At 36.8% G+C, this 27074-nt stretch overlaps 3 protein-coding genes across 10 annotated transcripts in view; 1 reads left to right on the forward strand and 2 right to left on the reverse strand.

Annotated features, from left to right (window-relative positions):
* Positions 1-1290: 1290 nt before the first annotated feature.
* Positions 1291-3762, reverse strand: LOC106173547 (UDP-glucuronosyltransferase 2B1-like). Its single transcript, XM_024074991.2, has 2 exons — positions 3583-3762; positions 1291-3047 (listed from the first exon to the last, which is right to left on the reverse strand). The coding sequence occupies exons 1-2, from the start codon at positions 3672-3674 to the stop codon at positions 1544-1546; spliced, it is 1596 nt and encodes a 531-aa protein (XP_023930759.2). The 5' UTR covers positions 3675-3762; the 3' UTR covers positions 1291-1543.
* Positions 3763-13652: 9890 nt separating this feature from the next.
* On the reverse strand, positions 13653-18238 carry LOC106171929 (ras-related protein M-Ras-like). The gene is made up of 6 exons (XM_087013822.1): positions 18166-18238; positions 17704-18034; positions 17014-17167; positions 16307-16406; positions 14779-14858; positions 13653-14177 (listed from the first exon to the last, which is right to left on the reverse strand). Exons 2-6 carry the CDS (start codon positions 17888-17890, stop codon positions 14111-14113), a joined length of 588 nt encoding a protein of 195 aa, XP_086869948.1. The 5' UTR covers positions 17891-18034; positions 18166-18238; the 3' UTR covers positions 13653-14110.
* Positions 18239-20148: 1910 nt separating this feature from the next.
* LOC106159884 (uncharacterized) overlaps positions 20149-27074 on the forward strand; it is a 34655-nt gene continuing 27729 nt past the window's right edge. For 3 of the 8 annotated variants that reach the window (XM_087013035.1, XM_087013038.1, XM_087013039.1), the window contains exon 1: positions 20150-20392. In XM_087013035.1, coding sequence (XP_086869161.1) covers positions 20326-20392 — 67 coding nt within the window. In that variant the 5' untranslated portion in view covers positions 20150-20325. Of the gene's footprint in view, positions 20393-27074 lie in introns of all 8 variants that reach the window. The other 5 variants (XM_087013042.1, XM_087013036.1, XM_087013040.1 and 2 more) reach the window with 5 other exon arrangements.

Genomic DNA, 27074 nt, shown 5'->3' on the forward strand with positions numbered 1-27074 from the left:
ATGAAAAAGTGCTCTACTCATGGAGGCAGACCGTGGGGAGCTGGTATAGAAATAAATTAGACTTTTCTCTCCATTTTATTAAAAAATATATAACATTATATATATAACATTGGTCAAAAAGGTTTTCCCACCTTCAGTATTATGTGCATTTATTTATAAATGATCACATCACGGGTGAATATTGTTGTAAATAGTGGTTTTCATTCCAGATACCATAACTAACATGATTAGTGGTGCAGAAAATAAAAACTAGCGGTGAAGACATCAATATTTAATACCATTTATTCACATTTATTACATGTACCACCTCACTGTTATTTTCACAGAGGTAAAGAGATGTTCATTAAATTGAAATGACACCTCCAAATGCCAAATGGGGGTGACGCACGTGCGACGCATTCCCGGTGTGTTCTCGCCTTTGTTCGTTAGTTGTCAGGGCGTGCGCCTTACTCAACACGCAAAGGACACTTGCTCCTTCATTGCTTGCGAAGTGCGTCTTGCACAACGCGCGTCTCTCTTGCTTACTCCGTACGCGGGGAGCAAGTTACGCTTGCAGCCTCGCTGTTCGCAGGCTATTCGTAGAATCTTTTGGACATATCCAACATGCTTCATCCGTACTTACGGGCTGTCTGCGAACTCGAAATTTCGTAAGGACTTCCGTGGGACGTGAGATTCTGCCCAAAAATTTGGACGCAAACAGCCCGTAAGAGCCCGTACGGCCGTTGTGACTGAGGCTATAAGGATATTACTTTCGCCGTTCGTAGTATTCTCTTCATAAACGGTGAGTGCGTGCCGAGTTTGAGGTAGCAAGACAAACTCAAGAAATGAGTACATCGCACCTTGCAATTAGCGTACCTGCTTCTCACGTTGACCCTGCGACTAGCAAGGCAGACTTACGCCTTTCCATTGCAAGTTTTCTTCTACTTCTAGGAACTCCACGGCCTCCACTACACCAAAAATTTGCAGGGGCCGTGCGATCCTAAAATTCGTGCGTCCGGTTGTGACCGAAGCCTTAGATCACATATTTAGTAATAATTGGGGTCAGTTAGGCTATAGCTAGCGAGCCGCTATAAGATATCATTAGACGTAATGTAAATACAGGCTAAACGATCGTCTGCTATAACTCGTTTCTATTTTCTTTTTTAATTACTTTTCACTAAATCCTACCTAAAAATATCATTGGTCAAAAAAGCTGTCCCACCAACAGTTTCATGTGCTTTCATTTATAGATTCCAGATTCCAAATACCATAACTAATGTGATAAGTGGTACAGAAAATACAAACTAGCGGTGAATATATCCACATTGAATACCATTTATTCACATTTATTACATGTACCCCTCAAATCCGGGGCTTACTTCACAATGGCACCAAAGAGATTATTAAAAGTTACTGGTATAAAACACGATTTTGTTCCTTATTTCCATGCATCAGTCATAAAAATACATGAAAAAAGATTTTGAAAAATATTTCATATCTTAATATATTATTTAATATAATAATTTAAAAATGATAATTCGGTAGATATAGTAATGAAATGATATCATTTTTTCTTCTTGTCGCCGCCTGTTACTGGCTTCTGACCACACTTCCTCCTGCATGCTCTACAAAGAATCGTGATGCAATAGACACCTAGGACGACCACACTTAAAAGAAAACCTATGACGTCGAGGCTATAGAAACTGTACCATGGCAACCGTGCTCCCGGCGACTGTAAATGTGAGCCCCCGAATCTGACCACGTGTTCAGTCCAGTAGACCGCCTGATCCACGAGACTCATGGGATAGTCCCGCAATATCCTAGCATATCTTTTGGCGTTGTTCTGATATGTGGAATTTGAGGCCAAAATGTTGATATTTTCCAGGAGCTCGTCAGGAGAAAACGTTGCCACGGACATCTTTATAGCTAACTCTCTCTTAACGAGTCGCTCAGCGTTGTGAGGCTGATCTCCGGCGATTGGCATCGCCAAGACTGGGACGCCGTTAAATAGCGCCTCGTACGAACCGGCGTTGCCACAGTGGGACAGGAAAACTTTCACACTGTCATGTGCTAGAAGATCGCCTTGTGGTAACCAAGACATCAGTTTGATATTGGGCGGTGTTTCCCCCAAGTCTTCTCCACTGTAACGCCATACGACTCCGTATTTCAGCTTGCTGAACACACCCAGGAATCTTTTGCTGATTTCTGTAGGTAAATATTTCACGACAGAGCCAAACGAAACAACCACCACTCCCTGGGATTTGAATTTCTGTACAAACGCTTCCAGATGGTCTGGCAAAGCCGCAGGTTGTTTCACACCCATCCCTCCAAGTAGGATCACATTGGGAAGGGTAGGGATCGGTTCTAGGGCAGGATTCACGCTTATAACCAGCCAAAGTATACTGTCTCTCAGAAATTCGTTGAATGTTTTAATTGGCTTATGGGACACGTGTCTCTGCACCAACTCCGCAGGTATTGAAGGTGTAGATATAAAATTAGAAACCAGTGTTATCATAAAGTTCTGAACACGTTCCATGAAGTCCATGTCTTCATTGAAGGTCGTGAACAAGGAAGGTACAACAGAGGGGAGAAGAGGCACCCCTGCCTGACCTAGTAACGAGGTGAATGACGTAATACTGATTACAGGCAAGTCCAGTTTGTACGGCAGAATTTGACAGTTGGCAAGGAACGGGTACGCCCCTATCACAGCCACGTCAAACTTGAGCGACAAAAGTTTAACGAATAGTTCCTGGTCCTCCAACATTTCTGCACATTGGGACGTGAAGAACTCGGACGCAGTTCTCACCATCCTGAAATTGGTCACCATATCGCCGTCACTTTGTATCATATCTTTGACGTCATTCCTCTGAAACTCCTCCGAAGCGAAAATGTACTCCTTGTCCGTTTTGAACGTCAGATAATTTACACTGCCGTCCTTGGTAGAGTCGGGGATAGGGAAATTTGAGCCGACAATGACGTAAACTTGGTGTCCGCGTTTGTGCAGTACTTTGGCCAGGTTATGGAAGACCAAAGTGACACTCTTGCCTATGCCTGGCATTGCTAGGAATCTAAAATGCACCGAGTATATACTACTTTAAAATCACTAAATCTCAAATAACATCAAATATAATATGCAGGTATACAGTGTAGGCTAAATAGGTTATCTAAGATTTTACCTTTCTCATACAAATAGATTTATAAATAAGAAAAACTAATTAAATAATTAATAAAAGAAAATATAAATAAAAAACCTTGACTAGACGCGTGCTTAAATAAGGTAAGGGTGGGAAAAACTGAAATGGAATTGCACCCATCCACGCCACTCAAATACTGCAAATATTGAGGTTGACGTCACAACCACTGAACAAATCGTAAATAACGCCACGTAAAATGGTTCTAATAACAGCATTAATGCTAGACAGAAAACATTCCACGTCCAGTTAAACCTCCATTAATGTTTGTAAAAATATATTATCTTATCTGATATCAATTCGGACTAAATTTTTTATTAGCTTAAAAATTTAATGACTGGTTGATTTTTTTTTCTAATCGTTGAAGAAGATAAGCAGAACATAAGCCAAATATCGTTTCAATTCTAATTACCTTGCACAGGAACAGGGCGTCACGTGACTCAGCGTCCAGAGACTGAGAAAAACGAGTAGCGACACTACTGGCGTCCGCACTGGTGACATCATGTAGGTGTTTCCAGTCCAGTCCTGACGGTCCAACTTAGTCGAACATGCGGTTATGACGTCGTACAGCTTCTTCGTATTTCCTATATAATTCTAGGCGATCCGGGGTGTTGATTAAAATCTATTAAACCATAAAGTCCGTATTCCCGAGGAAGAAAGTCATAAACTGATCCTACTTATCCGCGGAAATCACAACATACAAAATGAATGTTGTCACTGTCAGATGACACTACTTGTACACGTGTCGATGCACCAAAGTTACACATGTACTTGCAGCAACAGTCTAACGCCTTCTTAGGCTGAGCGCTGACTTAACCGAGATACTCTGACTTAGGACGTCTCAACGCTGCTGAATGTCGAAATACCCGTTGTACTGCGGTGACTGAATCCATCAAATCCGGATTAAACACCTTTTAAGTTCAGTTTAAACTACACTAAACAAATTTAGAGATCTGCCCCAATCGCATTCATATTTAGCCTTGCAAGAGTTTGTTCCGTATAATGACCTTTGTAAGTTCAAATAAGCCTTCGGGTCGACGTCAATATTTGTATTTCGCGATATGCCGGGTGTTATACAGGTACAGTATAGGATACAGGCCATGGTCTACATGTAGTATATGATAACACGTGGCCGTACCCTCGAAGATATCGAAAACGAATTGTCTTTCAAGTTCGATAAGTAAATACCCGAAGTCGAATAGTTAGTGTTCTCAAAGTCCACAAAAGTATCATTTCTATTCACGTGTTTGAGCTATTTTGATAAGTGCAGGAGAGTTAGGAGTCGGACATTTCACTAAAATCTTCTTCAGGATTCAGCATATGTCGGGTATACTTATCTAGCCGCTGTAGTTCGACATTTAAGACAAAACTTTATAAAGACAAAAGGTCTAGAAAAGAAAAAAAGCAGTGATCTTACAAATATACAGACGCTTACAGGAAAAAACGTATAGATTGAACCTGATGACCTCTGCACTGCTTGTTTAAGTGTAAGTTCAAGTCGAGGTACAACGTCACCGCTTTCGAATAAATTTCATCCCCTGTGTGTAATGTCCCACCCATGTGCTAGAGGGATCGATCCAACGCCGCAAATAAACGGGCATTAAATAGCAAAAATAAAATAAAATAAAATAAAATAAAATAAAATAAAATAAAATAAAATAATAATAAATAAATAAATAAATAAATAAAATGATAACAATGCAACAGCATTTACGAACAATTGTGATAATGATCCGAGCTAAACTGACTAATGTATCTATTTAATGGTAGGAAATGAGAGTCACTCCTTCATTTAACGTGCACGCTTTTTTCATGCAGTTCTTCTCAGTTCCTTGTTCTCGAAATAAAAATGACGGCATCACCATCAAGCGTCAGATAAGTCTTGGCTTAAGTAATGATGGAGTGATTTCAAAAATGCTTTTATCCTCAGTTTTTTCACAAAAATTTAGAAATGTCTCATCACCGCGCTAGTGAAGTCCACACGGCTAGGCTAATTAAACCCTTTGATAACATTGTTAAATGCAGTTGTTAACACATTTGCCCCAACTTATAATGTAATATTCTTGCATTTCCTAGTTATCAGTGCGTTTGGATAGCTCATTTCAATTACCAATTGCACTAAACAACACCATTTTGCAGTTTAGGGACAAATTATGCAAGCAATTATCTCTTTCGCAGCTTTGAAATAATAAATTTATCAAGATAAAATTAATTTTAACGTTAAGTCCAGCATTAGTGTTGGGATTTTCTTGTTTCATTTCCTATCAGATTGAACATTCAGAGAATAATTTCAACATTTTATATGTAGTTTACACCTATTTATCTAGGTATGGGGATGGTCTTATCCGGTCTCAATTACGAAAAGTTATGTCCAAGAGCGTTATAAACCCTGGATGACGAATTAAGCAGCTATAAAAAGCTCTGGCGAAGCTAGGATATCACCGCCAGTAGAGAGTCGACTAACAACGTCTATAAACGTCTAAAGCGCTGCTACTACGCTCTATCTCACTACGTTGAGTACCATCACATAACCTCCAGGATGAATTCCAAGATCTGGTCCGCACTGACCGTGGTCTGTGTCCTTTCCTGCCTACAACAGACGCTGACGTCCGACGTGAACTGTTCTGGCTGCTCTCCTGAGGACTGTGAATGCCAGATCTGGTGCCCGCCTTCCGTCACCGTGTCTCCAGGGGGACCACCCCTGCATGAACCCTGTCTGACCTCCTGTGCCTGTAAGAGTACGTAGACATTGGTGAGTTTATCACGGTATCTTGGCTGAGGCAAAGGCACATCTAGAACGCTTGGCCTTTATATATATATATATATATTTTTTCATTTTTATATATATTTTTTGTACTACTGGCATAATGATATTTTAATAATCCCTGAGATTAACGTTTTTGGGATTGTGCATGTGCTACAAGCCCCACGTTGGCTGTGCGTGTCTTTACGGTGTAATTTTTTTATGAAGAAAGGACAAAATCTTAAACCTAGCGTTTGGCATTAATTTTGATGATATCACTAAATAACTACGTGTGTGTTAATGTTTTTCACTCGACCCTACCCAAATGTACAGTTCTGTATTTTATCTAATTCCAGAAAATACTTTATGAAAGACTCGCCGAGCATAATTCCTGAAAGTGGAGCAACTTTCCTCAAAACAAGCAAAGGAAGAGTTTATCTGAAAACATTATGGAAGAGTTTGAAAATTGCGTGTTGATGAATAAAATGGTCAAATGTACTTTCTGGTCAATTTTTAGTTAACCCCCAACAATGCCCAAAATGGGAGGTATATCCTACAAAGTACGTTACCCGTTTAAAGCCTACATTAAATTTGAAATGCGATGCCCGCACGGTGCACGGATAACGCCCGTAATACCCTTTTCGTACGGCGTTTGAGTGAAGGTAGACGGTTGCCGTACGAAATCGCACGGAATCGTACACATTTAAGTCCATGTAATGTAGACATACTCGGCGTAGCCCGTAGTTCCTTACGATTAAAAAATAAATAAATAAATAAATAAATAAATAAATAAATAAATAAATAATAACAATAACAATAAAACAATAAAATAAAATAAAAAAAGGTATGAACAATTTCTTCGCACGGCGCCCGTGTAAATATCATCTAGGCTTAAATAATGTGCTGCTAAATAACGATCATATTCTTCTGTCGATAAACGTAGTTAAAATTGACAGAGAAAACTAGCTCGGAGCTTCGGTTATATTCAATCATAGGTCACATCGTATAGACAATTACGGTAATTGCTGTATAATCTGTGCGTCAATTTGATTTCCTTCACAAAAAAGTTAAATTTAATTTTCTTTTCTTACTTTCAACGCACTCACTGATCGACCTGTCTTAACACTTGGATTCGATGTTTTATAATTTTCTTAATTAATGAACTTGATGACGAACGAACAATGATGTGCTTAGTTAGTCATGCGCTATTGTTAGTGCGGAAGGAAATCTAGGCACTGGAGACATATTTGTGAGGTTTTATGGATTTGATGTCCTAATTGGAGAAGGTAAGCTAATGTTTCTTAAGGACTTCCGTACTTTTTTATGTCAACCATTAACCTGCTTAAACGTGAGATCGGCTTTGGATTTTTTTTTTATTCCAGCCAATATATTTTTACCAACAGCCCTTTTCCCACTCTCGTCGCTTAAAGGGATAATAACTCTTCGTATGATATCTATATTTCACAATAAAAACATTGTGAACAACTCATAGAGATATAATATATTCTGTTTTACCACCAAAACGGCAGTTATAGCTATTATTCAGATATCTGAGCTTGTCTTCAGATCACATGACCTCCATTGATGGCTGTACTCGGTTATAATCTCCTAAGTGATTTTAACAAAAAACCAAACTTTTTAGAAAAAAACCAGGGACTAACTTTAAATGTAAAAATGTATTCATTAACCATTGGTAAGTATAGAAAAATTGTTGTTTACTCCAGGAAAATTAATTTTTTGGCCAAAACGAAGAGTTATTATCCCTTTAAATACTCAATGTCAGCCGTATAAACTCACTGTAGTACACGTATTGTCGTCAACATGCTACCAGAAGGAGGTAGTTTTTAGAAAGTTCCTTGTAGCGTGATATTATATTCTAGGATCTGGCAGAACATCCCAGTAAAAGAGTCCTCAGATAACTTGAACAAAAAAGTGAGGCAGAAATCACACAAATGACCAAACTTTATTTTGGAAAACAATTATTACACATTTGTAAATTCCATAAACATCATCTAAAGTTACTTTGCCGTCGACTGTAAATGTAGTAAATGGCAACCTCCAGTCATTTTGATAAGTGACATAACTGGTTTGTTCAGACCACAACTGATTTAATATACATATTATATATCAAAGAATGAGTAATAAAAACGACAATGAATACAATTATTTTGATCGGAGCTCCTCTCTCAATGAAATAAAATATTCATCTTGACCATCAGGTCTATTGCACATGTTACAGACAAACTGGGAGGAAAATAGATAAATAAATAAATAAATAAATAAATAAATAGATAAATAACAGAAAGTGTTTGACCACAAGAAAAAGTTTTTACAAATACAACTCTAGCCACACAAGAGGGGCTCTATTGTGTGCACATTGAAAAATACCCGATCTGAATTTGAACTTCCAAGATCGAGGTATGCTAAGTACATTGCTAATTCTATGATTTTCTGTCTTTCTTACACAGTACACTTGAAATAATATGGAAACCGAGAAACTACTTATCTTTGCTTGTTCATCCCAAATATGCCCATAAATATATAGTACAGGTGCTGAGCTTTCTTGTAATTAAATGCAATGACTTTAGTATGCATGAGAGAGAGAGAGAGAGAGAGAGAGAGTAAGTCACTTAACGGAATAAGTCCAAACTTTCCATACAAAAATAGGCCCTGAATAAAAAAAGAATTCTGCAGAGGAACGGGTGTATCTCGGTAAGTATACCATAAGACAGGAGGCGGTTAAGACACTGCTAAGACACTGTTCCACAACCAAGACTTCTCATTACAACAACTAATAAGTGTTCTCTATACCATTACAATGTGGCTTAAATACAGTCATACTTCACATATACAAAATAACTAGCAAAAAAAAAAAAAAAAAAAAAAAAAAAAAAAAAAAAAAATTGTCAGAACATGTTCAGAAACATATTTAAGCACATACTGCTGCAAGATCAGTATATGAAGACTACAATCAAAATCACTTTACTAATACCTATGATCAAAACTTGTCAAACCTCACGTTGGGCCTTAGCTAATGCAAATAAAATCAAGTTTTAATATCTTACACTGAATATTTGATACCGAAATATCTGTGTATAAATGTTATTGTACAACAAAACATCTTGATACTCAGATAGTATAGGCTTAATTCACAATGACAACACAGTCTGCACCTTACAGCTAGCAGTAACAATACAAAAAAAAAAAAAAGGACTAGTAGGTGTACCCTCTACCAGGGTTACAGATTAATCTTTCATTAGGTAGCATTCCCAAAAACCCATCATACTAGCTGGTTTGATCTAACACTGTGGAGATTCCTGCTAAATTGCATTCAGTGTAAGCTGCTTAAATGTCTAGCACACCTAATCAAAATGCTAGGGGGTGATAAACTATAGTATATCACCCCCTTGTTACTCAGTACCAGACAACTAATCTGATTACACTGTTATTAATTTTGCTAGAAGCCCATTGAGCTATGTATCTGGCTAATTCATGTACCAATTCTCTACTGTTGCCATTAAGAAAAAACTCACAATTAACCTGCAGCCCTAGAAGGGGGTAGTAAGCTTGTGGGTGTGGTTTTGATTGGTTGACATTTTGCTCATGTCAGGCAAAAATAATAAATAAAGGTAAACCTGGACATAAACAAAAGTTGAAAAAATTAATTAACTGAATGATAAATAAACAAAATATAATTAACATAAGCAAGTCCCTTTTACAACAACAAAGTATTCAGTGAGCTAACCTGGTACAAAAAGCAGCTATAAATGTCTTAAGAACTGGGCCGTTATTTGGTTTAATCTAGTTCAGAACCTCTTCAGTACAGCCTGTATTAAAACTGACATTAGAAAGCATGCCCTACTTTCATAAACATCAAAATATTCTTAAAATGCACGAATTGTAATGGGACTCATATATTTGGCAATTGCTGACTTGGCATGTTGCCATGGCAACAATGTAACCATGGATACAATGATTCATTTATTCATTACAATAATAATAATATTAATACTGATTGTTTCACTGTTTTTCACTATTTCAATTGTTATCAACAAGATAACTTTACTCAGGGACCCGTCTGTTATAAGGAGAATTAACTAGGTCCTTTTGGACAAACTTTTGTCAAATCTAATTTTCCTCAAGAAAAAAATTGGTCATCTTGTACCATTTCTAACTGAAACAAGGCAGCAAAGCTGTCAAATGTACAGACAAAAAACAGAAAATAAAGATGCAAAAAAAGGTCATTTTGTCAATTTTGATGCAATAATAAATAATGCTTATAATAGCACTGTCAGTCAACACTGAATTTTAATCATGCACAACAGGTAACATGGTCAATAACAGGAGCGGACCCTGAGATATTTTCTGACAGTATTCCAAAGTATCTATGTTGATCCATCCTCCATTTTGATGGTCTTCCAACAGAAAAAAAAAAGATACCAGTCAAACTTAATAACCTGTCTTCAAGAAGACCCAGAAGATGGTCTCAATCCACTCCTTCGATAAGATTACAGTTTCAGGACCATGAGAGACTATAGTCACATGATGAAAGTCTCAATATTTGAAAAATGATGACAGTGCATAAAATAATTTTAAATGTTTAAAGACATAAAAAAAAATACAATTGCTTATGTGGAAATACAGAAAATGTGCAGAGCCTTGAGCGGGTGAGAGTTAAAAGTCACAAATGCAAGTGTTTGAGAAAAAATTGTAAAGGAAAACATAACAAAACTAGAAAACCACCAAGAGTGCAGACCTCTGCCAAGGCAGCAATTGATTATTGTTGATTATTGATTGATTATTGAGCCAGACCACCACTAAAAACTAATCATTGTCCTCTTTGGCCCAATTCTGACAGTTCCTAAAAATTTCAGCAAAATCGGTCCATAACTTTTTGAGTTATGTTGATGACAGACAAACAGGGGTGAAAATATAACCTCCTAGGCAGATTATATGTAAATATAATTTCAATGAAGCTGCTATTCAAACTTTTAATCTTTGATTATATATATATATATATATATATATATATATATATATATATATATATATATATATAATAACCTGCATAATTATCACTGCTTATTTATTATTAATCTAGCAGAGAGCTCAACTTTTGGGAGTTTACAAGGAAATATCAACAAGTGTGCTTTATGTAATCTCCTTTAATGGCTTCTCAATTAGGAAAATGACTTTATAACTCAGAAATTAGGCTAAGTGATACCCAAGGGATATTAACATACTGACCCTCTCAAAGGTCTTTCAGGCCCATAAGTCACATCTTAAGAAAAGCACAAAACAATAATGCACCAAATAGGAGACTACCAATTCTGATGCAATAATACATTATGTTTTACTGCACAGCCAACATCAAATTTTAATTATGCACAACAGGTAACAACAACAAAAGTAAAAGCATAAGGTTTCAGGCCCATCAGAGTTCAATTTTATACTTTGAAAGTGCCAGAATGAGAAAAATGAAAATTTCACACAAAATTGCATAAATTCAATAATAAATGATAACCCAATTGACCTGGCTTTCTAATTTGAACTTCATGCCAATCCTAAAAATCATACTTGTAAGTTAAAAATAATAATAAGTAACACAGTTTTCTTTTCATAATGTTTGCAGTAACAATGCAAAAATATTGTTGTCAATTTTGATGTAACATTACATAATAAATTATAGAATAATTATCACCAATCTTTGATTATTGACAATAAATAGCATGGACATGTAGAAAATTTGATTACCATTCGGCTTCATGTCCATGGGAGCTCCGAGTCCCACAATGAATATGCCAAAAAGATAATGAATATTTCACTCAAATGTATAACTTCCAGAAAAAGAAGCCAATTAGACTGCTTTTCCAACTCATTCTGCATTTTAGTCCTGTGTTTCTTTTTTAAAGGTTTGACAGTCATAACACGGTTTTCCCATAATGCTCATCATAGCAGCAGCACCAAATATTGTGTTTTCTTCTATTTTGATGCAATATTACATAATGCTTAACAGCATAATGACCATCAATTTTTAATAATAGAATATTAGCAACATGGACATTCAGAAAACGTGACAAGCAAAGGTCTTCAGGATCATGGAACTTCAAAGTCACACCTTGAAAATGCCAATAAGTGGAAAATTAAATTTTCACAAAAAACTGTTTAACTGCCAGAAAAAATTACCAAACAGACTGCATTGCCAACTGAAGCTGTATTTTAGACCCATGTTTCTTTCCTGTAAGTTTGAGAACGGTAATTGACATGATTTTTGTTAAATGGTCATTATGAGAGCAGTGCCCAAAATAGGGGTTTCTTCAAATTTTGATGCAATATTACATAATGTTTAACAGCATAATGACCATCAATTTTTAATAATAGAATATTAGTAACATGAACATTCAGAAAACGTGACTAGCAAAGGTCTGCAGGCTCATGGAACTTCAAAGTCACACCTTGAAAATGCCAATATGTGAAAAATTAAATTTTCACAAAAAACTGTTTAACTGCCAGAAAAAATTACCAAACAGACTGCATTGCCTACTGAAGCTGTATTTTAGCCCCATGTTTCTTTCCTGTAAGTTTGAAAACAGTAAGTGACATGGTTTTTCTTAAATGGTCATCATGGGAGCAGTGCCCAAAATAGGGGTTTCTTCAAATTTTGATGCAATATTACATAATGTTTAACAGCATAATGACCATCAATTTTTAATCATAAAATATTAGTATCATGGATATTCAGAAAATGTGATTAGCAAAGGTCTGCAGGCTCATGAAACTTCAAAGTCACATCTTAAAAATGCCAAAATGTAAACAAGACAGCACTGTTCTGAAATGGGTTTATTTCCATTTTTAACATTTTTTTAACATAAAATAAACAGTTTGTTGCCATTTTTATATGACCAACTAAGAAAATTGATGAGATGGGAAAAAATATCAATAGAACAGTGTTTAATGTCCAATTTCCTCCATTCTGAGATTATGAACATAGTGGATGATTGAATCTGACAAACTGCAATGATGAGTTTATTACCATTTTTGACACTTTATTACACAATACATGATAACAAGTTTACCATCATTTTTACACAATCAATTAACAATGTTGTAAAGATGCAGGAAATATCAAACAAACACTTTTACGTATCTTATTAGTTAAATAATGAGACTGTTCACATGCCTAATAATTGAATCTGAGGAAATGTGAAAAAACAGCATAACTTCTAAAATAAAGGCCCGATCATGCTGATTTTCGAACTTGACCTGCGTATTATGAATATCCATCAGTTCTGTTAGTTTTAAGCCAAAAGGTAAAATGTTATTTCACTTATCGTGTTATCGGTGTTGCATATATGCTGAGAAAAGTGAAAAAACAGCGTAACTTCATAAAAATGACCCGATCATGCTGATTTTCGAACTTCACCTGCGGATTATGAATATTCATCAGTTTTGTAAGTTTCAAGCCAAAAAGTAAAATGGTTTTCCACTTATCGTGTTATCGGTGCTGCATATATGCTGAAAAAAGTGAAAAAACAGCATAACTTCCCTAAAAAAGGCCCGATCATGCTGATTTTCGAACTTGACCTGCGTATTAGGAATATTCACCAGTTCTGTAAGTTTCAAGCCAAAAGCAAAAACGGTGTTCCACTTATCATGTTATCGGTAAAAGTGCACGACGGCGACGACAGACGCAGATGATGGCTATATGTACAGACACATCTGTGTCTGTACATAAAAACTTATTTTGACACCAATCACGATTCATTTTCTGCCATCTCTGAACAAAAAATATCAATATTTACTGGGACATTTTCAAAAAAGTATAGCATAGCTTTAAGTTGATGTATTTTAATTGAAAATGCACCTTTATTTTTTAACTTGATTCGTTTGGTGGATCAGGTGTGGTCACTGGTCCAAATATTGACGATGCTGGAACACCAACCCACGATTTTTGACAAAATTGGACCAAATATGACCCACCAACTTTAAAATCTATTTTTACATGTTACAACAAATGTACTGATTGTACTGTGTACGATATGTCAGAATACCACATAAATATTGAAAATGTAAATAAATATATATCAAATATCTAAAATCTACCACTTTTGATTTGGGAATAATATTAGAGAAAATATTGAAAATATTGTTGCCTTCCTTCACTGGTGATAAGGATGAAACTTGAGCAAGTTGGAATTTACAGTATGGAGCACTTGGACTTCTTACGTCTGGTTTTCCGCTTATTGTAATCGACAGGCTGGTTCCTGAAAATAGAAAACAATAAATCTACGCAGCTAAAGAAGCAGGCTATTGCAGGCTAAAAAAAAAACTGCTTTTCAATCATGCACCTTCACAATAAAAAAATCATTTAATTATTTTACTGATTTAACAATTATACAGTGATTTATAATCACTTTAACAGAGTTCAAGCAATCAGAGAGTGCAACCTCAGCCAAGACAAACACTTTTTTCTTTAAGGGATAATAACTCTTCGTATGAGATCTATATTTCTCAATAAAAACATTGTGAATAACTCATAGAAATATAATATATTCTGTTTTACAACAAAAACAGCAGTTATAGCTATTATTCTGATAACTGATCTTGTCTTCAGATCATGTGACCTCCATTGATGGCTGTACTCTGTTATAATCTCTTTAGAGATTTTAACAAAAAAACAAGCTTTTTAGAAAAAAAGCAGGGACTAACTTTGAATGTAAAAATGGATTCATTAACCATTGGTAAGTATGGGAAAATTGTTGTTTACTCCAGGAAAATTCATTTTTTTGCCAAAACGAAGAGTTATTATCCCTTTTTATCCCAATTAACCATTAGACATTTAATTAATTTATCATAACACCTTACCTAATAACTCTCACAACCTCATGGAAAGCAGCGTCTACATTGAGAGGAGGATCTTTAGCACTAGTCTCTATATACTGAACCTAACAAAAAACATAGTAAATAATATTGCACCTAAATGAACACTAGATTTTTATATTGGGTTTTATATACACACAAATAAAAATTACAAGACCAATTCTGCACAAATATATCCTAATTATTACAGCTTGCTTTAGATAACCAAAACCTATAAACACTTTTTCCAGAAATGTAAGTACTATAATCGATATATCTCAAATTGAGTATCATCAAATTTTGGAGAGGGAAGTCTTTCACCAATACAAAATTTTAAAATAATAATGAAAGTAAAAATCCAGTTAATGCAGTCTGTTAGTGCAGACTAATGACCTTACCACCAAATAAAGTGCAAGAACTCTCCCCCTCTCTCCTTCCTTTCTTTCTCTCTCTCTCTCTCACACACACACAACTAGGAGAACCTACACTACACATTTTACCCCAAAATGAAACATCAAATCTCCCCCTCCTTCTCTCTCACATGACAAGGAGAGCCCAGACTCCTAAATTTTACCACCTAGCTGAAGCGCCAGATATCTCCCCCTTCTCTCTCACACACAGGCACACATCCTAATCTTACCCCCAGCTGTATTGCCAGATCTCTCCCCTGCTCTCTCTCTCTCTCACACACACATCCTAATCTGACCCCCAGCTGTATTGCCAGATCTCTCCCCTGCTCTCTCTCTCTCACACACACACATACATCCTAATCTTACCCCCAGCTGTATTGCCAGGTCTCTCCCCTGCTCTCTCTCCCTCCCCTCTCTCTCTCACACACACATCCTAATCTTACCCCCAGCTGTATTGCCAGATCTCTCCCCTGCTCTCTCTCTCTCTCACACACACATCCTAATCTTACCCCCAGCTGTATTGCCAGGTTTCTCCCCTGCTCTCTCTCCCTCCCCTCTCTCTCTCCCTCCCCTCTCTCTCTCTCTCTCTCTCTCTCTCTCTCTCTCTCACACACACATCCTAATCTTACCCCCAGCTGTATTGCCAGGTCTCTCCCCTGCTCTCTCTCCCTCCCCTCTCTCTCTCTCTCTCTCTCTCTCTCTCTCACACACACATCCTAATCTTACCCCCAGCTGTATTGCCAGATCTCTCCCTTGCTCTCTCTCTCTCTCACACACACATCCTAATCTTACCCCCAGCTGTATTGCCAGGTCTCTCCCCTGCTCTCTCTCCCTCCCCTCTCTCTCTCCCTCCCCTCTCTCTCTCTCTCTCTCTCTCTCTCTCACACACACATCCTAATCTTACCCCCAGCTGTATTGCCAGGTCTCTCCCCTGCTCTCTCTCCCTCCCCTCTCTCTCTCCCTCCCCTCTCTCTCTCTCTCTCTCTCACACACATCCTAATCTTACCCCCAGCTGTATTGCCAGGTCTCTCCCCTGCTCTCTCTCCCTCCCCTCTCTCTCTCCCTCCCCTCTCTCTCTCTCTCTCTCTCTCTCTCTCTCTCTCACACACACATCCTAATCTTACCCCCAACTGTATTGCCAGATCTCTCCCTTGCTCCTCTGGCACTTTCCTCAGATGAACCAGATCCACTTTGTTGGCTACTAGCAACATGGGGTAGGAATCCCTGGAAGATAACAAACATATACTAAGACCCCATTTCCAGAGATTAGATCGATCTACTTTAGATCGACCTCACTCCCTGGGGGTTCACGCTACATAGCTGTCAGCCGAGCGGACACGAAAGTTAATTACCCTCTTACAGCTTGTAGTAGGCGGGACGGACATTTAAGCCGGATTATCTGACAGTAATCTAGTTAGACACCCCGCGGGGATAGATCGATCTAAAAGCTCTGGGAATACAGCCTAATACATAAGATTGACCCATTATGGCCAACTCAATTTGGTACAAAACTGAGTCACTGTGGAAGTGTTCTCTTCACACATACACTGTACACATACTTTGTTCCCTACTAACAACATTGGGTAGAAATCCCTGGAAGACAGCAAAACAATAATAATAATAATCAAGATTGATCCTCTGATTGATCAATGAATAAATGATCAAATGAATCAATAAATAATTGGTGATGACATTTAAAATAGTAAGAAATGACCACATGAATGCTTGATTATGAATAATTTGAATATTTTAGTCTTTTTAGGCAGACCTTTTTAAAAAAATTAAAATAAATTCAAATTAACCTAACATGTGCGCTCGCTACACTTCTCACCTGTCTTTCACCCTCAATATCTGTGTGTGGAAATTTCTAATATTCTCGTAGCTCTGTCTGTCAGTCACAGAGTAGACCAGTAGAAAGCCGTCTCCTTTCCTCATGTATTGCTCTCTCATCGCACTGAACTCTTCTTGACCTGCTGTGTCCAACACTGGAAGTGAAGAGATTGTGTAACATATCACTATGATTGTGTTGGATGTGACTGGTAACTGTGGTAGGAGTTGCTAGTATTGTGTTAGGTGAGACAAGGATTGCCTTAGGTGTGACTGGTATTGTGCTAGGACTTATGGGCATTGTGTTTGGTGTGAAAATCATTTTTGTTGGGTGTGACAAGCATTGTTTGTTGTGACAGACAATGGTGTGACATGCATTTTGTAAAGAAATTATAATCCTTTAACATTAATTCCAGCCCCAACCTCCCTGCCCACCCCACTTTAATAAAATCTTAATTGAATTCTGAACATTCACCACACACAAACATGAGCATACAAATGCACGTTTGCATAGAAAAGACAGTCGTGAGAATGAATGGGCAAATGACTGTTTTGCAAAATTTCACTTGCCTTTCAAAAATACGTGCAGCACATCTGTCATTTTACACAGTAATTGTTTCTATAGCTAACTAGTATGTATACACACTCTGCAGTGTAAAATGTCCATCCCCACATGTTATTACGGGCAACTCACCGTCCAATATGCACCATTCCCCGTCTATCTCCGTGTGCTGGATGTACGAGTCTTCTATCGTCGGGTCGTAGTCCTGTACGAACATCTTCTGGAAAAACTGAATGGTTAAAGCGCTCTTGCCGACGCCCCCGTCCCCGACTACCACCAATTTGTACGTCGTGACGATCTCGTTGGGTGGTTTGGACATCGTGTGTGTTGTGTTGAGTCCTTCACGTTCGTTGTTACTTTTAATACCGGACTGAAACGCTTCGATCAGTCTTCAGAGGCCGGTTTTGCTTCAATCCGCCGCCAGACAGAAAAAAACTCTCGATGGCGACCTTCACCTTGATGTCTGTAATATGAACGTCAAACAATTCTCACTTAGCTAACATACGCACGGTGCAGTAGAACTTACAACAAAAAGGATATCTTATCTATTTGCACATAAAGAAGTTATTGCCGCAATCAGTGGGCTGAACGTACCTGTGTGACGCTCACATGGCCTTTAGTACTGTTATTGATATGGTCCGGCTTTAAAGTACCTGCTATAAATAACTCGTGATATGATTGGCTGAAACTGCATGTGACGTAAATGTAATATAAAATAAGCATTTTAAACAGAGCAACGCAAATAATAGTCGGAATATTGACATTATTGTTTGCTCTTTTTCTTTGGGTGATATATGTAACTGCAAACAATGTCAGCTGACAATGAATTATTTTTAGATGTTATTTAAAATACACAGATTAAATGAGAGCAGCAATTGCGTGGTGTCGCATCTAACACACTCCGTCTTATAAAGACCCAGGTGCTACATCTCTTTGGAGAAGAGAGGAAAATATGTGATCTAAAGTCATTAATAATAATAATAATAATAATAATAATAATAATAATAATAATAATAATTTACTTACCGTTAATATATAAATTGTACAGAGGTAAATTTAATTTGCACCTAGTCCATAAACATGTCATTTCGTAGTAGGCCTACATGAAGGTCCAACTGGTATGTTTAAGTTATAAACACAACTCAGCGACAACTACATGTGGCAAAACACTGGGAGAGCACACGACTGTGCAAGTAATGGTAGAGGTTGGATATCTTTTTTTTTTTTTTTTTTTTTTTTTTTTTTTGGGGGGGGGGTTCTTTAATTAACCAATTTTAATAAATAAATAAATTTTGATTAATCAGTTTATGTAGTAATCAATTAATGGATCACCACCGTTTCTGTAACTAACCGACAAGGTATAACTCCTCGAACAAACAAACCAGCTAAGACAAAGCCATATTTGGAGGAGACAACAAAGAAAATACTTTTGTATTTCATGACCTTGTTCCGTCAGAGGTTACTTCCACAGAATATGAAGAAACAGTTTCTACAAATTAAGACGCAAGTTCAACGTAAAAAGAGCTTCATGGCTAGACAGGCACATGTAACCTGTAAAAGTCACTGGCTACTTCAAATATCTAGGGAATTCGTGTCCCCCCCCCCCCCCCTTCGTCCAGAAAAAAAAATCTCGGCCATTTCACCCAATTTCCCGTGGAAAAAAAAAAGAAAAGAAAAAAAAAGGAAAAAAGAAAAAAAAACGAGGAAACTACTCTTATTTTTTCTGAACACGTCACTGGGCGAATTATTGGTATTATTGTCAGGTCGCTGACTCCATAAAACTTGCCAAATCATCCCTATTTATTCATCAAACTCATTCAAAGCTCTGATAAGAGTATTTTCTGAAACTAGGTGATGCCCAATGGCATGCTTTCACCGCCCCTCGCCCTTACGTGCCCCTGGCCTGATCCCGGATTCCGATGTTTTTTAGCAACTTATGAGGTTGATTACATCTCAACATGGGACATCAAAGTCACTCAGGGCCTAATGGCAGTCCGTCACAAAATTTAATTTTTTTCTTTCTTTTTTATCTTAAGATGAAAGTTCACCACATGCCCCTGAAGTGTATCCCGGAGTGGCCGAATTCGTGGGCTTGGTGAAAAAATATTTGAAGCGAATCGGTGACTCTCTCTCTTTCTCTCTCAAACACAAATACTCTCTCTCTCTCTCTCTCAGATACAAATTCTCTCCCTCTCCCTCTCAAAAACCTTAATTTCTTATTTTTCATCATTGCCCCAAAGCCTTAATGCTGGTCCCATTAACTTGTAGACAGTGCCACAACGATGTGATTACATCGGATTAAATAAATACATGTGATATTCATGATATTGTTCGCGGTGAATTCTTCAACAACGCCTCTTCCTTTAAATTTCAAATTCATGTGAGTGCAAGGCAACGTGCTTCAGATTAATAAAGATAGCAATTCAAAAAGCGTTCTTTAAGTGGTGCAAATTATGGTAAACCACCTTCTATTTTTCTCCTTTCTGGTCCTTTGTAAGTGGGGGGTTTAGGAAAACAGCGATGACTATCATGATAAAATCGCTTGAATCATCTCCCGTGTCCAGGCGCATACATTAGAGTTAACTAGCTCTTCGGGGTGCAGACGACAAAGCTGAGGCAGGGGACGACGCTGGCAGGAGATCTGAGAAGAGCGCAGACGATATATTTTTCTTTTCTAAGACACTCCAAATATTCCACTGAAGTATACGCATGCTGTTTCGGTGACACTATTACAACTTAAACGGTGACCCAGAGATGGAATACTGCAGCAGGGACGCCATGAGTCTTGCAGTTTTAATTTGTTTAAGCGCCGTGGCTACAGGTAAGTGATAGTGATATACATTCTGATGAAAATGCAGTAGATCATTTTGAAACGGTTTTCAATTTCGGAACAGTTAGCAGGGTCTTGGATGGCGTGTTTTGATTTTTATATCCGAGAGGGTTTTATGTACATAAAAGAGTTGCTCCACTCTAAATAACCGAACAATACGTGTAAATTTAAGTCACAGACTTTAAAAATACCAGGCAAAAAAAGTACTCTAAATGGAAAATTTCAATTATCTGGACAGAGCAAAGAGACCAACATGCGTCCAACTTGTATCTCTATTTTCTTAATTAATCTGACCGACAAGTACGACATTTTCGCGCTGGTTTTAAGTATGGTGTTTCCTCCACAAGGCAATGCGTCTCACGTACAATGCCATGCTGGAGTGATTTTGTCAAGTCATTTCCTCGTTCGTGTCACAATGTTGTCAACAAGGGTTAACATTTTACAATCATTCTCAACTTCACCAAACCACCCAATGAATGAGACTACATAATCGTTACTAAATATTCTACTGTTTACGAAATTCAATTTATTTATTCATCAATTTATTAAGATTTCCATTCAGACAAAATATACTTTATGAATACTTATAGTTTGAAGTTTTATGTAACAAACCACAGAGCACACATTTCTTTCGTGTGTGTTCAGGTGGAAAACTATACTGGACATTTGACCATGATGCTGCATCCTTGGTCATAAAGTTTTTTTTTATTGGAAAAATACCTTGCCGCTAAATGTTGAAATCATTGTGCAAATTGATAGATAAGAACAAAAATCATTATATTATAACACGCACATTTTATCAAAATTCATTTCCAATTCTTTTATTCAACTGTTTCTTTCTAAGTTATTCCATTTATGAATTTTGCGTGATATAGATGTCAAATATAAAACAACTGTCTCGTTTAAGTCTGTAGTATTCATCTGATAAATTCAGGGGTAATACTGATGACCTCTCTAAGATCACAGCCAGAACTTGAGTCTGAAGTTTAACATTTTATGGAAAGGTTATCAAAATCTCAACTTTTAAATATATAGACTCTTACATTTGCGTCGTCGAAGTCCGTTACTTTGATGACCCCTCTTCGGATTAAGACCCCCGCCAGCGTCTGGGCACTGCCCAATAATTACACGGCCATCTGAAATGTAAACACCAGCGAAATTACACGAATTAAAACTTCTCCTGCAGAGATATGCGCGCGGATATACAAATATCTTAGAATGAAATTTCTTGAAGTGCATATGATATTATAGTAGTTTAAAACGCAGGTGAGCTTTTATGCATAAAATCAGTTAGGAAATCCAAGCTTGAACGCATTTCGCATACATTTTAGGTCGGGTAATTTTATTGATTAAAAAGTCACTTTGCAGGTTTATTTGAAGTGATATTCCAAGTACGCATACCAAAGCTGTCATCACTGAGTCAAGTGGTAGTTGATGTAGATGTCATTCATTAAACACGATATTACATTCAGCTAATACAGGCGACTGAATTTCGTTTAACGCACAAGGCAGGTGAATTGTTCTGGTCACGCTATGCCATAAATTAAAGCGGAGTAGGAGAAATTTACCTGGTTGATACAACCTTTAAATAAAAACAGACCTGGGTAAACTATTTTTCTATTCCAGTACATTTAAAACACGAGGTAATTCCTAAATGGGGTAATTTAAACATTACACTTTAGGATAAGTTTTCTTGTTTTCTTCCCAAAAAATTTAAGAATGACGAGATGGAAAGACCCAAGGAATAATTACAGTTGATTGCAACAGCGAGATTAAACCGGTAAATCAGTCCACGTAGCGGGAATAAAGATGTAGTGATGGGAGAGATAGTGTTGAACATGACACTGTGGTCAACGTGACAAGTGACGTCGCTCTTAAGTCGTTATCACAGGCGTTATATATGGCGCCGTTTGAAGAATATACCTGTATTTATGTTAGGAATTATGAAATAGGTTTTATATGACGCAGTTCGAATAATTAACTTGTTTAAGGAACTATGAAACAAAATTATTATGTAAACTTGTCCAAATTTGCTTATAATATATTTTTTGTTCATTTATTTATATATTCTTTCCATCAGTCATATATTCATCTATATAAATTAATCTGTTCACTTATTAAACAAGTAATTTGTTCGTTCATTTTTTTTTTCAAATTTTTATCCTTTAAACCGATCAGCCGACAAGCAGATAAAATGCTGCAGTATATCTAAGTAGCATAATAACAATCCGCCCATCAAGAAATGTCCCCATCTCCTTATCAGTTCATAATGCGTTTTTGATGGTCTCAATTTTACGAAAATCATTTGTAACACTTTATATCAGTATTAAGTTCAACTATTTTTTTTGCACTCTGTAACTCGGCAGTAGCACTCGTTGTTCAAGTATGAATATTTTCTGACAGTCTTCTAAATTATCTTTGTTGTTCCACCCTCCATTTTTGAAAAATTTTTGTAAATTTGAAAAATTCTGACCGTCTTCCGGACGAGCCTCCCCCTCCCCTTTCATATAACGCCGTTGTTTTCTAGATGTACAGAAAGACAGTAATCGACTGCATTGTATAAAACGAACGACAACAGAATAGCACGTTGACAAAATGTATCTCTGAACTAAGACTGAAGGGTCACATCTCCAAGAGATAAACGGAGCGGTCAAGCGTTCACCAGGATATCGTCACGCCTTTGGCTCTAAATATTATCGTCTGCCTGTTGGAGAGAGACCACAGAATGTTGTGACCAGTATGTAATGCAGGTGTTGTTTCACACACTTGTCTCAAGAAAGATACAGAGACTGTCAGTAATTATCTCGAATAGAAGACAGATAACAAACACGCGTGTTGGAATGCGTGGTTTCTGCATGGAGTTGGACATTTTCAGAATATTTTCAAAATAACTGTAATGTGAAGATATTCAAATTTATGGATGTTTTGGTAGGCTACAATCTTTACAAGCACGGACTGATACGTGATTTTGATGGCTTGTTTAATATAAAGTAAACTGCAGAGCAGATAAGTTTCTATAAATGAAAACATATAAAACAGTACAAATGGAGCGGTGAAGACTAAAAGAAACTTGGTTTTGGTGACACAGACTGAATTTTGCGTGTTTTCATTTCTGTGCCTCCAATTCCTCAAGTCTTTCATGTCTTGGGACAATCTAGATTCCAATCAGGACATATCTTGATAAATGATTGGGCTCATCATAAAACAAGGAATTTAATCTCAGATGGATATGGTCGATTTGGGGCAGTAAAATATAATACGGGAGGGATAATTGATAGTTTTGGAAAATTGGGAATGATTTCCAGCTCTCTCGGATGTCATGCCACGGTTATGACTCTGGTTTTATTTTTGGAAGTGACCAAAATAACGGGGGAACTATGTTATTGGCCAAACATTTGAAAATAGAGGTCTTTTGACAAAGAGGACTTTTGATGCGATTTATCTCATATTTTCTAAACGTGTAGCGATCCCATGAGCGAACTAAAAGAAATGATAAACGCAGACCACGCGTTCATTTATTGTTTGATCTTCTCCAACATAAATATGTTTAAAATATGTCATGCACTACAGTTAAAATTAGAGATCCTTTTCCATCCTAAAGTATACACTAATTTCTAAAATCTTTGACATATGTTTTTTTGGCGACAACGCTTACACTGTAACAGGTGGAAATATAAAAATCTCCAAATATGCAATATTGTATAGCCTCTATTTTTCGGACAGGAAGCTCTCTTCTAAAATAAAATATAACTCATTTCTCTCTTACAACTATCATAAATATAAACCATTCCTCTCTTACAACTACCATGGATTTTTCATCTACTAAAAGGTGAAAAAATAAAAAACCCGTAATTCAAATTTTACCAGATAATCTTGATGAAATCCGATATGTGTGCAATATGGATAAGGTTGAAAAGTTAAGTAACCTCCGTGCAAACGATCCGTATCTCAGGGTGACAGAGAGCTTAATTAAGGGTAATATATGCGTCTATTCCCATCAAGTTATCAGAACCGTGGTCTCCTACTAAGAGAGCTATTAATCGCTCAGGTACCGCTAAATGATGTCATGAGGTCGTCATACAAACAGTTTTTACTGTCGCATTTGATGGGACATGATTTCCTTGTCACGAGAGGCGCTGGAGCGTGGTTTGTATCCTGATGTTGTAACCGCATGTACATGTACATTGATCTACGCGTGTAATTATAGTTGACAGAGTAATCACCTTACGAACACACGCACACATACCTGAACCTTGCCCATTAGACTCAAAATATCTCAAGGCTGAAAATGCAATATCGTTCAAAGCAGGTTCTCATGTGTGCATTTTTTCTTGTAGTTAAAATTTATGTTTGCGTTCGATAATACAAATTAAATAAAAAGATGGGTTTAAAAGTTAAGGTTCCCGGTAACCATGTTGTTAATTATGAAGATAAGGAATGACATTTGTTCCAGTAAGTGTCATCAGCTTGTTATACAGGTACTTGTCATATCCAACAACCTACCAGTATCTTGCTTGTGGCCGAGTTTAATCACCTTTTTAGGAGGTCGTTTTCAGAACACGGAACTACCTTTGTATATCTTGTTTGAAAATAATTTAATTATTGTGTTTATAATGGTACTGGTACGTTTAAAAGTTGGCTGTCTGTGCGACTTTTATTTGTGTGCTATAGGGTAGTTTGATGCGTTCCCAGTAGAAAGAAACGTAAGTAAACCAGTCAATTTAACTAATAAATAACTATCAATGTACATATAAATGCAATACGGGAAGTAATTTTAATTTTGTTTCAGTTAAGATAGGTTAATCGGCACATCGAAAATTTGTGTGGATAATATTTCATTATCTATTCATAATTACCGTGTTTGGTCAGAATATTTAATATTTAATTTATTTAACCTGGAGTACCATGCATGCTACCACTCTTGACTTTTATCTCCCTTTCGTGATAAAAAACAACCACTTTTCACCTTAAAGTTCACGAGGAGTTTCATGGTCGAAATATGACGGTCATCGTCTGTCTTGAGGCATTTTAAAACCCCATATTCCTTTGTGTGGACTCTTTGAAGTCATAATTACTTTCACACCTAAGCTTAAGGTGAGCATTAGCACAAACACTTCTATTTAACATTGATTAGCGTTATAATACAGCACAATGACAATCAGATATTTGGTTTTCTTGATAAACTAATACTTTTGTTATGGTACCCGGGGACAGGGGTTCCTCTTTCCTTTAGAAATTTCCACTTACTTCCCCTTATCCCCCACAAAATACAGTACAACTGGCTAAACCAGACAAAACCAAGCGGACCGTTTTGTTCTGTGTTTTACATAATACTGGCGGTAATATATGCAAGTCGACCTCATTTACTATTTTATGTTTTTTTCGTCACTTTTGCCCCTTTCTCCCTTTTAAGCCAAATTCTGGATTCGTAGTGATTCCTACATGAATACTGGTAGATTGTCAGTATTTCATGAAAGTGCCTGTGTAGAGGCATCATTCTCTTTCAAATTTCACAAACCATTTCCAAATTCAGTTTCATGGGAAGATTGATAGTTATTTTGAAGCAGAGCTCTTCAAAATTTCTCAGGAAGATGGCAAAACTCCTAATTTAAGTGCAACTGCAAAAACAAATAACAGGCTTCTTATAATGGGCAGAGCAGTTACAACTGTTTTGTGGGGTCTAAGGTTATTTATAAACCTACCAAACAATTTAGAAGAAATAAAAATCCCCCTTTGAAAGCGACACTATAATCATGGTCATGTTTTCTGGATTTAACCTGTAATATGTAAATCTCATTGAAACCATTACAAGTACCACTGACCACAAATAAGTTTATTTTTGAATCAAATAGATTTTAAATATATCACTGAGCAAAATATGGAAATGGATTTCCTTTATTTGTAGTCATTTCGTCTAGGTTGCGTGTACCACCTCGTGTTTCTCGTGCATTTTCCTACCGCGAAGACCCTTGCGTAATTTAAAACTTCGTGTTACTTTAAAAATGCAGTTTTATCGATGATGGTAAATAATAATAATAATAATAATAATAATAATAATAATAATAATAATGATGATAATAATGATGATAATAATAATAATAATAATAATGATGATAATAATGATGATAATAATAATAATAATAATAATGATGATAATAATGATGATGATAGTAATAACACTTGGAGTCATATGAGAATAGTTGAGCTGAAATAGAAAATAAAGCAAATTAACAATAAATAAGGGGGGGGGGGACGTTATAATTTGAAAAACCCAATGTTCCTCTTTCGTGTCTTTGTGAGGGAATTCACCAAATATACCTGAAACACCAGATTGATGGTGCTCGTTGTAACAATGACAAGAGTCATGCCATTGTTACCATGGTGACGACTCCACGTGGCTCATATTGTGATCGGATGGACAGATATGGCCAGTCCTGTATTTGTAATTAACATATTTTTTTTTTCATATGGTAACAATGCAAGTTTGTCATATGACGATGTGAAAAAAGACATTGCCGTTAACAACGTCCGATTTTGTAACACATGGTGAATTATGTGTCTTCTTCAAGCAAGTCGAAGCTCGAAATGGCAGTAAAAATGTGAACAATCGTGATAATTTGGCATCATTATGGACAAGATAAAGTAATATTCGGCGGTAACATACAAGTAACTG

This window comes from Lingula anatina, chromosome 5 (assembly GCF_051362555.1).
Source record: "Lingula anatina isolate TDL-2025a chromosome 5, LinAna3.0, whole genome shotgun sequence".
NCBI lineage: Eukaryota > Metazoa > Brachiopoda > Lingulata > Lingulida > Lingulidae > Lingula > Lingula anatina.

Excerpts from the sequence above, each read along its gene's own strand:
- LOC106171929 (XM_087013822.1), bottom strand. The coding sequence starts at position 17,890 with ATGTCCAAACCACCCAACGAGATCGTCACGACGTACAAATTGGTGGTA. Across the intron at positions 16,407-17,013 it reads ATATTGAGGGTGAAAGACAG|GGATTCCTACCCCATGTTGC; the intron begins GTGAGAAGTGTA and ends GTTATCTTCCAG. Across the intron at positions 14,859-16,306 it reads ATCTGGCAATACAGTTGGGG|GTTCAGTATATAGAGACTAG; the intron begins GTAAGATTAGGA and ends GTTTTTTGTTAG.
- LOC106173547 (XM_024074991.2), bottom strand. The coding sequence starts at position 3,674 with ATGATGTCACCAGTGCGGACGCCAGTAGTGTCGCTACTCGTTTTTCTC. Across the intron at positions 3,048-3,582 it reads ACGCCCTGTTCCTGTGCAAG|ATTCCTAGCAATGCCAGGCA; the intron begins GTAATTAGAATT and ends GGTGCATTTTAG.